This window comes from Macadamia integrifolia, chromosome 6, assembly GCF_013358625.1.
Source record: "Macadamia integrifolia cultivar HAES 741 chromosome 6, SCU_Mint_v3, whole genome shotgun sequence".
NCBI classification, from domain to species: Eukaryota; Viridiplantae; Streptophyta; class Magnoliopsida; order Proteales; family Proteaceae; genus Macadamia; species Macadamia integrifolia.
Genome location: NC_056562.1, coordinates 29,705,434 through 29,718,774, shown reverse-complemented (window position 1 = coordinate 29,718,774; position 13,341 = coordinate 29,705,434). Strand labels below are relative to the sequence as shown.

Sequence of the window (13,341 nt, the reverse complement as noted above, 5' to 3'; positions counted from 1 at the left end):
AAAAGAAGGAACGGAGAGAAGAGGAAACGCGGATGTCTGCTAGGACGGAATCGCNGGGCTGGTTGACAACCATTGCGACACCAAGAGACAGTTTCCCCAAATGGAAATTTTTATTTTTCAATTTTTTGGTGGATATGCTATCGCTAAAAGATAAGAGTGGCTTAGTACCAGTTAATTCCCCATAACTGCTTGACTGGTAATGTTGTAACCTAGTCGTTTTTTCGGTAAAGTTGTTGTAACCTAATAGAAGGAAGGCAATATTGGGCTTCTTCTTTGGGCTTCTTCTTTGGCCTTTCAGTAACCAATACAAAACTATCATATTAGTTTATTGCATTCAGCTTTGCGCTTCCCATCAACTAAGGTATCGGTAATGGATCTGCGGAGTCGACGGATTTATCAGTATTCGCCTTGATCGATATCGATAACTGACTTATGCCGGTCTTTTTTTTTTTTGTTGGCTGAAAGACTTATGTCGTATTAATGGTATCGGAACAGCGGAGGGAAAAATTGGCCGGAAGAATTAGGTATTAGTCTATAGTATTGGCCGAGATTGATTACAGGTACCATTACCATAAAGTAAATCTGTGTATGAAATAATTATGTGTAATTGTATATTATATAGGGAAGGAAAGAGGTTATCTAAGAGCATGGCCCCGGTGGCCAGACACAAACCCATGTGAAATGATTGGTTTGCCCCTATGAAAGATAATTGATGCTTCCATGAATGCTCTCATCCCGCCCCCCCTTATGGAAAATTATAGCCCCATAATGGTTATCTCAATATTAAGACCATCCCCTTGTACTGACAATTACAGTCAAGGGGTGGGACTGTAATCTTCCCTGATATATAAAATTTAGGGTAATTTACAATGTCACCCCCTAGAGAATGCCAGTATTATAGGAACATCCCCTCTGTTTCATCAAATTAGACTCAAACCCCCTACCGTCAGTCACTGTTACAAAATATACAGAAAATGCTGACATCAGCAGTTCAATTTTTTTGTAAATACCATTTTGCCCTTAAAAATAATAAAATACCGAAATTACCCTCATCAATTTCACCACAACCCTTCACGCGACGGCGACTAGGTAGAAGAACATTCCCCAGGGCTTTTCAGATCGGCGGCTACGAACCCCCTTTCGGCGATTACGGCGGAAGAACGTTCCTGGGATCCTCAACTCTTGATGATGTTCTATATCAAAAATGGATTGATTTATCCATCTTTGATACCGATCAGCTCCTCGACGATGATGGCGGCAACAATATAACCACACCAGCGAAAGGACCGCTGGCTCGAACGTCGATCTGAGACATAACAGAGGAAGTTGGGCACATTAGCTAGGTTTGCAACCCACAGAAAGAAGAGGAAATCCTCAAGATCCTCTGCGACCAGTGGATCTGGCGACGGTCAGTTCCGTCTTCCTCCGAAACCGACGAACTCTCTCCTTTGATCACCGCTGCAACCCACACTGATATCGGCACGACCTCTTGCATCTCCCCATCTCCCTCCCCTGTTGTCTGCCCCACTCCGCATCTTTCATTATGTCTGCATCTGGGTTTATTTATTATCATTGTTGAAGAATAAATATCTCTCTCTTAATTTGGGGTTTCCTTATCACCTGTAGTTGTGGCGCTACAAAGCTGGTGTCTGTTTTTTTCAACTATTAATTATCAATTTGGATACATGTAAAATAAAACGATTTGATGGTGCTTTCATTTTTGTTTCTTATTTTTGGCCTTCCTGATCTGCAATGGCTTTTCTGCATGCTTTCCCCAATTGAGAGGAAGCACTTGAAGCAGCAGCGCAAAGAAAAACGAGGCCCTCTATCTGCCTTACAACAGAAGATGGGTTACCTTCAACTCTGAATTAGGCACGTCCATGTCTAGCCCTCTAGTTTAAGATGAGGAGATGCAAGTGGTGGTGCCGCAGTGGGTGGGTTGCAGCGGCAAGTGGGGGAGAAAGAGAAATGATAAAACTGAAAAAGCGGCTGACAAGACGGCGGTTCCGAAAGCTGATCAACGCCAACAACATCCTAAAGAGAGGACGAACTCCATTTCCAACACAGAACACAATTTTAGTAGGGTATTTTGATTTTGATTTCCTTTGTAAATTTCTGCAACTTGAGTTGGGGATTTTGCTTAATTTTTCTTCTAGTTCTCCCTCTTTCCTCTCTCCTCTCTCTTGTGTAAAGCATCTGTACGAGGAGGAGGAGAAGAAGAAGAAGAAGAAGGGGCTCCCAGGTTACTCCCAGCAAGCAGAGGAGAGCGTTCGTCGCCTTCGGAGGAAGAAGAAGTCACGGCAAACTTGTCGGGATCACAAGTCGTAGGTAGGGAGAGAATGAAATGGTGCACAGGTGAAGAGAGGGGTATTTTTGGGAATAAAAATATAAGGGTGTTTTACTAATAAGGGCTAAAGTGTCATTTCATAGCATCACTTAACAGAGACTGACGGTAGGGGGTCTGAGTCTAATTTGGTAAAAGAGAGGGGATGTTCCTATAATACTGGCATTCTCCAAGGGGTGGCACCGTAAATTATCCTAAAAAAAATTGGAAAACATGTGCTAAAAGAAGCACCCAGCCAGGAAGTTTGGGTAAATACATAAAGTGTAGGGGATCATTCGAAATTTCCCTTTACTATTTTACTTATTTCTCTAAAACCACCTCTAAAACCCACATTTTTCTCAAAATTTGACGAGGCTGCAGCACTTTCAGACCAACCCTTCTCTCTCTCTCTCCTCAACCGGAAACATACATTTTTGAGAATTTTGGTGAGCTTTGCTGCTTATGTACGCGATATTTCCTGGATTTTCTAATTATGGTGTGATATTTCGTGTATCTGTTCGTGAAATTATCTCAATGGTTGTTCGTTGCAGTTTAGTGGTTTTAACTTAACTATGTTTGTCGAGATTTTACGGCTATGTTGATCTAATTCTGTGGAAATTTTAAATTTCATAATGTTCAGAAAGATTATTTTTTTGGAACATACTTAAGTTTTGAGTATCGGAGTAGATGTTTTGATCAGGTTTCGCTTATTTATTTTGCAGCAGAGTCTTCTGAAGTTTGGTAACTGATTTTCAGAGGGGATTTGGAGATGTCAGGAGGGCCTGGACTCGAGTCGCTTGTTGATCGTAAGCAAACTATTATCACCGATTCTTTCTTGTTACTTGTTTATAATGTTAGCAGTCGTGTTTTAATCTTTTTCTGTTTATGGTTTATTCGTTGACATAATGTTGGGTTGATGTAACCATTTATATTATTCTGTGAAAAAAAAAAGAAAAAAAGATTATTGACACTTAAATATTTGTGTTGTGATCACGGTTTGTCCTCTGAGAAATAGGAACAATTACTGTAAGACTGTAGTAAGGGAAGGATGAGAGCAAAAGCTAGAGGCAACATAAGAAGTTTCAGACAGGATTTCGAAGTAAAAGTAGTCTAAGAACTGAATTTTAGCATATATAGTATAAAGATGACAAGGCACATAACACAGGAAGCTGGTAGGAAGCTTGATGAATACTTAGCTGGTGTGTCTATAGTATTTCAAGTCGGTTGTGGAAAATATGCTAAAAAGCGAGATTAGGAGTTTCACAAATTTAGGTTTTGGTTGATAGGATTGGTCATGAAAAGAAAGAGGGTAAAGTTTGAAGGTGACATGTTAGGTTTGAGTCGTTTGACTATATTACAAGCATGTGAGTGCAACTATTTGAATCCGACAGACATGTGCTTGAATCAGCAAACTATATTTGTTAAGGTGTCACCTAGGGCGTTGCCTTGGCAACAAGGCAGTCCTGGAGGTCTGAGGTGACTGCTTGCCAAGTTGCCTAGGAACCCATGACTCAAAACCTAGGGAAAAAGAGGGGGGGGGGGGGGAAGATGAGGAAAAAGTTGAGAAAAAAGAAAAGGGTGAGAAAAAGAGCAGCATCAGCACAGCCACTGGCACCGCCAATGAAGGTAACAACAGCAGTCATTGCCATTGTCACTGAGAAGAAAAGGAAGCAGCAGCAATAGCGACTTCCATAACCGCTACTTCCGGAGAAACGGCAGTCATTGCCAGTGCTGGAGAATAAGAAGGAGAAGAAGCATTAACAGCAAGAGCAATTGTCATTTGCCAACACCGAAGAAGTAGAAGAAGAGGAAGAGGGGAAGAACCTGCCTGCTTTTGCTTCTTGGAACCTTTGAGGAAGCTTGTCACGACCTTTGATGGAGCCTTGCACCTTGTTTGTTGCTTGAGTTACAGAGACAAGAGGAACAGTCCAAGTTGCAGAGGCGAGATAGAATGAGAAAGAGGGGTAGAGGATTTGGGTTTGCCATTTGTAGATAGTAAAGGAAAAGACAAAACTAGAAGAATACTTGCTTGATCTCTAATATGAAATGATATCATTGATGCAAGAACACTGCCAAAACTGTAGACCATCACTAAAAACTAATGCAATGGAACCATTTAAAGAGAGGAACTAATAAAATATACTCTTAACTTTTATAGGGTTGCCTTACCCTCTAGCCACCACCTAGGCTCGCCTTGCCACCTTGACGACTATGCAGCAAACCTGAAATTGTATAATAATAAAAATTCAAGTGTTATTAGAGGGTCAAAGTGTTGAGCACATATGCCATAATTCTAGTGATGTAGATGGACACCCATGGACTGATCCAAACCCATCTGGGTATGTAGACAGAGATGAACCGGATCCAATTTGGGTCTTTGACTAGTAGGATCTTTTAGGATTTATTTCTATTTCACAGTCTTTTATTTTGGTAGTTTAAGTAGGAGATAGTTATTAGGATTTAGTTTCCAATTAAGTTGTGTTTCTAAATTAGAGTAGGTTTCCTTTCATATTGGATTTCTTTTACTATTTATGCCATGTAAACGATTGAGTAATTAGAGATTGAGAAGATGAATTGAGTTTGATTTTGGTGAAGAGCCTGCGGGCATTGTGTACGATCCTTTCCCCCCCTTTCTTTGTGCGATTCCTCCCTCTCTCCTGCAGCTCTGAGAACCATCTCAAGGATTTCTTCCCTACCCTACCGGTCTTCCATTAACTTGGTATCAGAGCCGAAGGATCCCCATTCCTTCCCCTCCATCTCTCTTCTTCCCTGCCCATTCTCGGTTCTGGATTCTGCCAAGATTGAGAACAGCCACATATATATATATATATATATCAGAAATCCAATCCCATTCTTTCGGTTCCCCACAGCCCAACCCTTCGATTCCCAACAAGAAAGCCTCCCACCGCCCCCCTCTTTCCCTTCCGCCTCCTCTTTCCCTTCACCACTTCAATCGATCCCTCCCCTTCTTTAGCGTTCCGCCAACAGCAAGTGAAAAAAAAAAAAGAGAAGTCGAGAAGGGAAGCAGCAGCTAGAGCAAGCAGAATCAAAGAAAAAAAAAGGGAAAATCCTTCAAAACCCTTCCCTGTTTTAGGGTTTTGCCGAGTAAAAAAAAAAAAAGAAGAGAAGAAAGAACAGAAGAAGAAGAAGAAGAGCAGACGAGAAGAGAAGGGATAGCGAGACTCATACTTGGAGTCCTGCCACAAGTAGACCTCCATTCCCTCCTGGTTTTCCGTCGGACTTCGTGGAATATCGTTACTCTCCATCGTTGGTTCCCTTAGTTCGACAGAGACCAAAACTTGTTGAGTTCCCATCTCCAAGCAGGAGAAGCCTTCTATCGGTAATCCAAAGTCCAAGCCCCACCCCCGATAATCCTTTTCTATCTTACTTTCTTTAATTTTTTTTTCTGATTTTCCAACTTTGCCCCTCTCTTTACCTTTTTTATTTTCCTTATCCCTATTTTCCACTTGCTTCTAATTTTGCCCTTCCCTCATACGTTATTTTTACTTTGTGTTGCTAATTGATTATCTTCTAATTACCATTGTGCCCCTCACTTAAATTTCTCCATTTTGTTACCATTTGGCCATTCCTCTTTAAAATTCCATTTATTTCAATATTGCCATTCTTTATGCACATCATGGAGGTTGATCAATACACTTTGCTTCTTTAAATTAGAGATGATCTCTGTATCCTACGAGAAAAACTTTCTAGTCTCCATATAGGTGTTCGAGAGCTTGCTGATAGTAATGACACCTTCTATGAGAAATTGTCAAACATGATAGAATCTTCAGAAAGTGGATCAAACATGGAAATACATGTGGACCAATTAGTAACGGCAATAGAGGACAAGAAGATTGTGGATCAAGTAACGATGGACATCAGTGCAGTGACTGTTGTTCACCATTATGAGTTTGTTCTCCCCCATGATTTTCTGGACTTGAATGCACCTCCGAAGCTTCACATCTTGGATTTTGTTCACATGGCGGACAAGGAGCAGTGTACCCCCGCTCGTGGGCTTTTATTGTTACCCTTCTACAAAAATCATGGACGATTTTTTCTCAACACTGAGGGAGTTGATGTAGATGCACACCCATGGACCGATCCAAACCCATCTGGGTATCCAGACAGAGATGAATCAGATCCAATTTGGGTCTTTGACCAGTATGATCTTTTAGGATTTATTTCTATTTCATACAACCTTTTATTTTGGTAGCTTAAGTAGGGGATAGTTATTAGGATTTAGTTTCCAATTAAGTTGTGTTTTCAAATTAGAGTATGTTTCCTTTCATATTAGATTTATTTTACTATTTATGCTATGTAATCGATTGAGTAATTAGAGATTGAGAAGATGAATTGAGTTTGGTTTTGGTGAAGAGCCTGCGGGCATTGTGTGCGATCCTTCCGGCCCCCCTTTCTTTGTCGACTCCTCCCTCTCCCCTGCAACTCTGAGACCCATCTCAGGGATTTCTTCCCTACCCTACTGGCGCTCCATCATCATCTAGGGCTTAGCTGTGGGTTCATTGTTGTCTTATTCTTTTGGCTGCTTTGTGAAATTGGGTGAGTTACCCTTAGGGCTTGTCACTTGGGTAGGTCGGTGTTCGTCTTCTCGGTTTGTCTTGCTTTGGGTGTTGGGGCTCTCCTTGCTTTCTTGGGCCTATCCTTGAGAAGCTAGGAGGGTTCCCTTGATGTTCTTGTTTCTATCTTTTCCTGGTCTTTGGCAATAAAGTTGGTTTGTCTATCAATCTATCAACATATATAATTAAATAAAAAGCATTATCCATTCGTAGAATTTGGAGGACTTTCTTTCTCTAGATTCTGCCCTCTCTTTTTTACAGCTTTTGATAGCCTTGTATGGAAAAGTGGGGCTTTCCCTTTACAATTAATAAAACTTTCTTAATAGAAAAAAATATACAGTTGATAAACTGGTAAAGAAATCTAACGACTAAAATGGAATCTAAACAAATTATTTTCTAATATATGAATTTACTTATCCTTTATCAAACAGTGCTACATTGATTCTAGAGACTAGAAAGGATAATAGTTCATCCTTGATATTTATTATTTGGGAAAAGAACGCTACCTGGTTGCGTGGTTCTCACACCCAGACACAAGAGTCTGCGAAATTGCCACTTTGCCCCCCATGAAATCAAGAACCATCCATGTTGATGCCCCAGCACGCATTCTCATTGGCCCCCACGCTGGTGCAGGGGCCACGTGACCAGGTAGCGATCTCTTCCCCTTATAATTTATATGCAAACCAAATTCACCAACTCAACTATAAACTATGACCAACTAGCAAGTAGTGAATAAAGTAAAATTGAAATTGGAATATGAACATTTAAATATTTTGAAGTTCGATGATGAAGATTTGATCATCTGGCTTGAAACTTCTCATTTGTATTCTTCATTGCCTATGAGCTTCATCATTTCAAAAGCATCTTATAGGAGGTTTGCTATGCGCTGGACACATTTCCTACCCTAGGTTGTCATATTAAGGGGATACTTCTATGAGGGAATCACTTATTTTAACTTCCATTTGCGTTGCTGATCTAGGCTTATACCTTGTTTCTGATTTTTGGTTCTCATTTTTTATCAGGACCGTTTCCAGTGCATTGTAATGTTTTTTCTAGCATGTTAGTAATGACCTCTTGTTTTCTGAATAAAAAAGAGAAAATAATATGGTGCGAGGTTCCTAATTGCAATGTTATACTAGCCTAGAACTGTAGAATTTCTAAACTCTTGGTTGTTATTATTGATGACTGTTAAGTGTGTACTGCTAGAGGAGTTTTTTAGTGTGCTTCAGTCAGTGTTAAGTAGTTGAGTTAGTTGTTATTTCCTTATTGTAATAAGGGTTTCCTACTTTTAGTAGGTTACCTAGTTTATATATACATTGGAAATCTCCATTGTTTTCTTCTTCTCTTCTCTTATTCTTCTTCCCAGGTTCTGGTTGTTGAGATTAGGTATTGTCACTATGACAATAAACTGGTAAGCAATGCTTTAGTTCTTTGGTGGTTCTTCTGTTGGAAAATAACTCACTTTATTCATCTCCAAGTGTGTAATTCTATTCTTAATGTGAGGCTAATAAAGCCACTGCTTTACTGCTTTTTTGAAGTTTTAAGATTTTAACCATTTTTTTAATGTGCAGAACAAATATCAGTTATAACAAATGATGGGCGTAATATAGTGGTCAGTGCTTGAATTCTGATGAGATTCGATTTTGAAAGATCTATAATAGTATTTAACTGCCATTTATGTCCATTAGGGAATCCTAAAAGGTTTCGATCAGGCTACAAATATCATTCTTGATGAGTCCCATGAGCGGGTCTACTCCACAAAGGTTTGTGCCTCTATCTCCTTGATATAACCTCATGTTGTAGTTTAAGCGTTCAATTAGCTGTGTGGAGAGAAGCCCTTTTTTGTTACCACGCTAATTGTGATATTGTTTCACCATTCCATCCTTTATTTGTCTTGTGCTTGTAGAAGATTCTAAGTTCTCATTAAAAAAAATGTATTAATCTTTAGTTTTGGGTCTTTTTTTCTTAATTAGATATGCTTAACCATGGCATATATTATATATGTATGCCCATATGTATACCTTATTTTTTATACAATATATGAATACATGTATGTACCTGTATACATGTATAAATTTGGTTAGGGTCAGGACAGGTTGGGCTGGACCCAAACCCACCCAATCACAGACCAGTCTGAACTGGGGCTGAGATTTTGCAATGGTATCGTGGTCCATGGGCTGAAATCCAGCGGTTCCCAGAAGCTTTCAGTGGGCTTGGGTTTCTGGGGCCCAAGTTGCATCCCAAGTGGCAAAAGAAAATGCTCTTAATAATGCTGGGTTTGTCTACCCATCCCTCGCTTTTTGATCGCCCGTCAATTTCTTGTCCATCACTGACTCCATGCTCTCAAGGAAATACTTCAATTCTTTTTTATTTGCGGTGACGGGCAGGGTTCACACGATTATAGTCCTTGATCCTATGTGGCTCATGGATTATTAGTGGAGTTAGAATACCTATTTACTTTGGATATGATATCTTCTTGGGTTTGAAAGCTTCACATCTGACCGACAACAATAAGCTGGAAGGGAATAATAATATAGTATTAGGATCTTTACTTTTCTGTATGGAGCTTCCTTCTTGACCAATCCTAGAAGAGGCTTCTCTAGTGCTTTCAGCTGGAGTTACCATGGACAAAATATGAGGGAGGATGCACCTGTATGATTGTGCTAGCACTTGATGGGATGGCAAAGATGGTGCATTTGTTAGGATGGTTGAAAAAATGGGTGGGACTGATGAGGAGGCTGGGGAAAAATATTTTTCAGAATGAATATTCTACTTAACCCGATTTTGGAAGCAGTAGGTGGTTTATTTAATGCTGTTTTGTGTTATATCCTTATTATTTGTATGGATTATTTTAATCTCGGTGGCACCATTAAAATCTCCAATTTTGTTCCTATGCAATCCGAATACTTAAAATAACAACAGCAACAACAACAACTCAGCCTTATCCCAACTTAATGGGGTTGGCTACATGGATCCATACAAAACAAAGTAGGGAAAAAATCCAAACAAAAAAAGGGGGAGGGAAGAGATGAAAAGATGAGGGATGAACAAAGAAAGATGAGAGTGGAAAAATGAGAGTAAGAGGAAAGAGGCACAACCCAACAAGTAAGGGGCATCTGAATACTTCAAATGCAGTCTGTATTGTCTAGGTGATCAAACAGGTCCATGGGCGTGAGGGAGAATTCCGAAGGATTTTTGTTTCCCAGAACAGCATAGGGACACAGTGTGGTGGCATGGATATCAATGAATAGAGAAAATGGAACTATCCAGCGTGGATTTGGCACTTCGGAATATCTGAGTGACTTATCTGGAGAGTAACAGTAGTGTTGGAGATATTAATTGTACTTTAATATGGATCAATGGTTATGGGATTCCAGTATGATTTTTCTCATCTGCAAATATTTTAAGAACATCACATTTAATTGTAACTAGCAATTCCTTCTAGTGATAAATTTGCTAATTTTTCTTGCATTTGCAAATTTAATATTGAGCAATCAAATGACATGGCCCTGATTTATGTAGGCTTGGATATATTTACTATGCCTTTTCTCTTATGTGGGTTATGGTGTGTATTACTTAGCATGGAGTTATAAACGTATAATTCATATTTATGATCTTACAATCGGTGATGACAGTTAGTACATATGGGCATGATCATGAATTGTTGTCATCTTTACAACCAGAGCTCCGGCATTTTTTTTTCACACCCTTACCTGTTCCTTCCTAAAGTTTTGGAGTTGTTTTGACTCTGAAAGTTTCTGCATCTCTTTTAGGTAAATAAGTCAAGTTCTTGAATTGTCGCTTATTTTTTGCAGGAAGGTGTCCAGCAACTTGTTTTAGGGTTGTACATCATCAGAGGGGACAACATGTCTGAACATCTCCATCTATCTTCATCTTCATTTTAAATTTATTTTTATATTCATTGATTGCATTGCCTTTATTTTTGAAGTACTCATGTATGCTTCCTGTTTTTTGCCACTGTAGAAGCATTGTCGGAGAATTAGATGAGGAGCTCGATGCGAATCTGGACTTGTCAAAACTGAGAGCACATCCCCTAAAGCCTGTAATCCACTAACTGGCAAGAATATATTGGAATTATATTCTAGAATTTTCTCAACTGGATCAATGCAATAGTTGCTAAAACAATTGTAAACTAAACCCAACACAAGTGAGCCTTGCCCCAATTAAATGAGAATGAAACAGTGTAAGTAGAGCAAATTTTGATTACCAGCTACCTATATTGACAGGAAGATTGCTCCCTATTTCATAAGACGATCAATCATTTGCTGTGTTATTTGTGTATCAGTATATTTTGCCTTGTGCTACCTAAATTCCTATCTAGGGCATAAAAAATGTCTTTTTTTTTTTTTTTTTGGACTTGGAGACCTGATTGTAGATCTGAAATTCTGCAGTATCTGTATGCCACTTGTATCCATGATGGGTGGAAGGAAGAGGAAAAAGAAAAGATGGATCCTTCACGTGGTTCAGAAATATGCTTCTGCAAAATTTGGAGCTTTTAAAAAGAACAGATACTCAGTTTCCCTAATTTAATGAGGGTTAGGATTTGATTTAAATTTAAATGACCCAACCCAGTTCCTGCAAATCTTCAAATTGAATTTGGGGATCTTGCTGGAATTGGGATATTCAGTTTCTTCAAACCTTGTTGGATCACACTGACCAGTTGTGCTGCCACCCCTCAAGACTTGTAGGATGATGACGTTTTCAGACCAAGAATAAACAGCCTAATTTTGTTGTTGATCTGAAGCATTGCAAAGGGTGTTAACCTACATTGCCGAGAAGCTGGATTTGGGTCTTCTCATTATGGTACTCCTTGTTATTAGCCTTATCCCTCTGGACTATCGGAAATCCAATTGTTTTCTAGGACTCCAATAATTGTGGGAAAACCATACAAGTGATTAGCGAGATGTCAATTGGGTTGGGGGGGGGGGGGGGGGGGGGGTGGGGAGGGTATCTAATGCATTTTTGTAGTAACTCTTACCCAGCCAATGGATTGTTATTAATGCCCTGCTATTTTCATGGAAAAAAAATCCTGTCATTGGTTTGTACGGTGATGTGTCAAAAGCTCATTGGAACATTCTTGGGTATTTTAATTCTAATTTTTTATTTAGAAATCAGAAGAGTTTTTCATAATAGTGCAACTAGGTTTATTGGGTTTCATAGAAATTTTTATATTTTTTATATGATTCAACTCACCTCGGCCTTATCTCAACTAGAAAGGTTTGGCTACATGGATACTTTTTCTCCAATCAGCTCAAGTCATTCTTATTATTAGTATTAAGTTATGCATGTATTTTCTTATCATTTTCTTAAAGGGTCATTCATAAGGAATTGTTCGAGATTTGTGTATTTTCTTAGTAGTCACCTAAATGATCAATAAGTGTGACTATTGAAAGACTTGTTTGAATGATCAATAAACATATCTTATGAAAAAAGACATGATGTTTGGACATATCTTTTTACCATTTGGTGGTGTCTTTTCCTCTTCTATATAGAGAGAGGGAGTAAAGTCTATTTGTCAAGAAATGAAAGAAAAAATTCAAAGTTTTGAATTTAAGAAGAGAGATAAATACATTGATCAATCATTGCATCATGATGATATTTTTTCTCAAAAAGATCTAATGATTGATTTATGTGTCTATCTCTCTCATTTTTTCTTTTGTTTACTTGTCATTTCTTAACAATCAAATTAAGCCGTAGAAAACCAATGCCAACTTCAGTTTTCTTATTTTTTTCTAATCATTGTTTTGTCTAATTGAGCACAACTCAGAAGTGTCTAGATGTGGCTCGATAAGCGGGTGCATTAGAATCCTATTTCATCTATAGTTTTAAGAAAAGTGACCAATGACATGACTCAAACCCACTGATTTCATAAATTTCTCCATATACTTTCAGATTTGTGATGCCATATTTAGTGTTTATTGTTAACTTGAATGACTGGGTTTGTCTACTGTATGAGTACTCTTTTCCTTATTTTTAGGACATTCCAATACAAACCTCAAGTCACCTTTATATTAGCTAGGAGAAGAATATATAAGACGCTGCAATTTTGACGTTTTCAATTCAGCTTCAACCCTCATACCCCAGCTTGCATTGGCAAAACCAAACCTCAGAGGGCGATTGAGGATTGCTGGTAGACTGGTACGCCTTCAACACGATAAAGGACGAACCTAAGGTCCACCTATTACATTAACTATACTGGAGTATGATTCATTACTGGCTTCCGCAAATTTGGCACGCTTAAGACCAACTCCAAATTAACTTTAAAGCTCACACCCCACCTTGGATTGGCAAAGACAAATACAGTTGCACAGTTATATTAACTATAGGGATAAAGATCCAAATCAGAAAGAAAGCGGTTTATATAGGAGCACCAGGGGGTTAAGGGGGGGGGGGGGGGGGCTATAAAATGGGTGACAGCATATA

General features: G+C 39.0%; 1 protein-coding gene across 4 annotated transcripts; it reads left to right on the top strand.

Moving 5' to 3' along the window:
• The first annotated feature begins 2,637 nt into the window (after window positions 1-2,637).
• Window positions 2,638-11,202, top strand: LOC122080921 (sm-like protein LSM8). Of its 4 annotated transcripts, none has more exons than XM_042647809.1 (6): window positions 2,638-2,769; window positions 3,049-3,129; window positions 8,469-8,509; window positions 8,586-8,660; window positions 10,713-10,765; window positions 10,882-11,202. In XM_042647809.1, the coding sequence occupies exons 2-6, from the start codon at window positions 3,093-3,095 to the stop codon at window positions 10,970-10,972; spliced, it is 297 nt and encodes a 98-aa protein (XP_042503743.1). In that variant the 5' UTR covers window positions 2,638-2,769; window positions 3,049-3,092; the 3' UTR covers window positions 10,973-11,202. The 4 variants fall into 4 exon arrangements, with proteins under 4 accessions (XP_042503743.1, XP_042503742.1, XP_042503744.1 ...); XM_042647808.1 differs by having other exon boundaries at window positions 3,046-3,129; XM_042647810.1 differs by having other exon boundaries at window positions 2,676-2,787; window positions 3,046-3,129.
• Window positions 11,203-13,341: the final 2,139 nt, after the last annotated feature.

What these genes read in the sequence shown, in the direction of transcription:
- LOC122080921 (XM_042647809.1), top strand. Translation starts at nt 3,093, where the DNA reads ATGTCAGGAGGGCCTGGACTCGAGTCGCTTGTTGATC. An exon ending in AGCGGGTCTACTCCACAAAG is followed by an intron (nt 8,661 to 10,712) that starts GTTTGTGCCTCT and finishes TATTTTTTGCAG; the next exon opens with GAAGGTGTCCAGCAACTTGT. An exon ending in ATCATCAGAGGGGACAACAT is followed by an intron (nt 10,766 to 10,881) that starts GTCTGAACATCT and finishes TTGCCACTGTAG; the next exon opens with AAGCATTGTCGGAGAATTAG.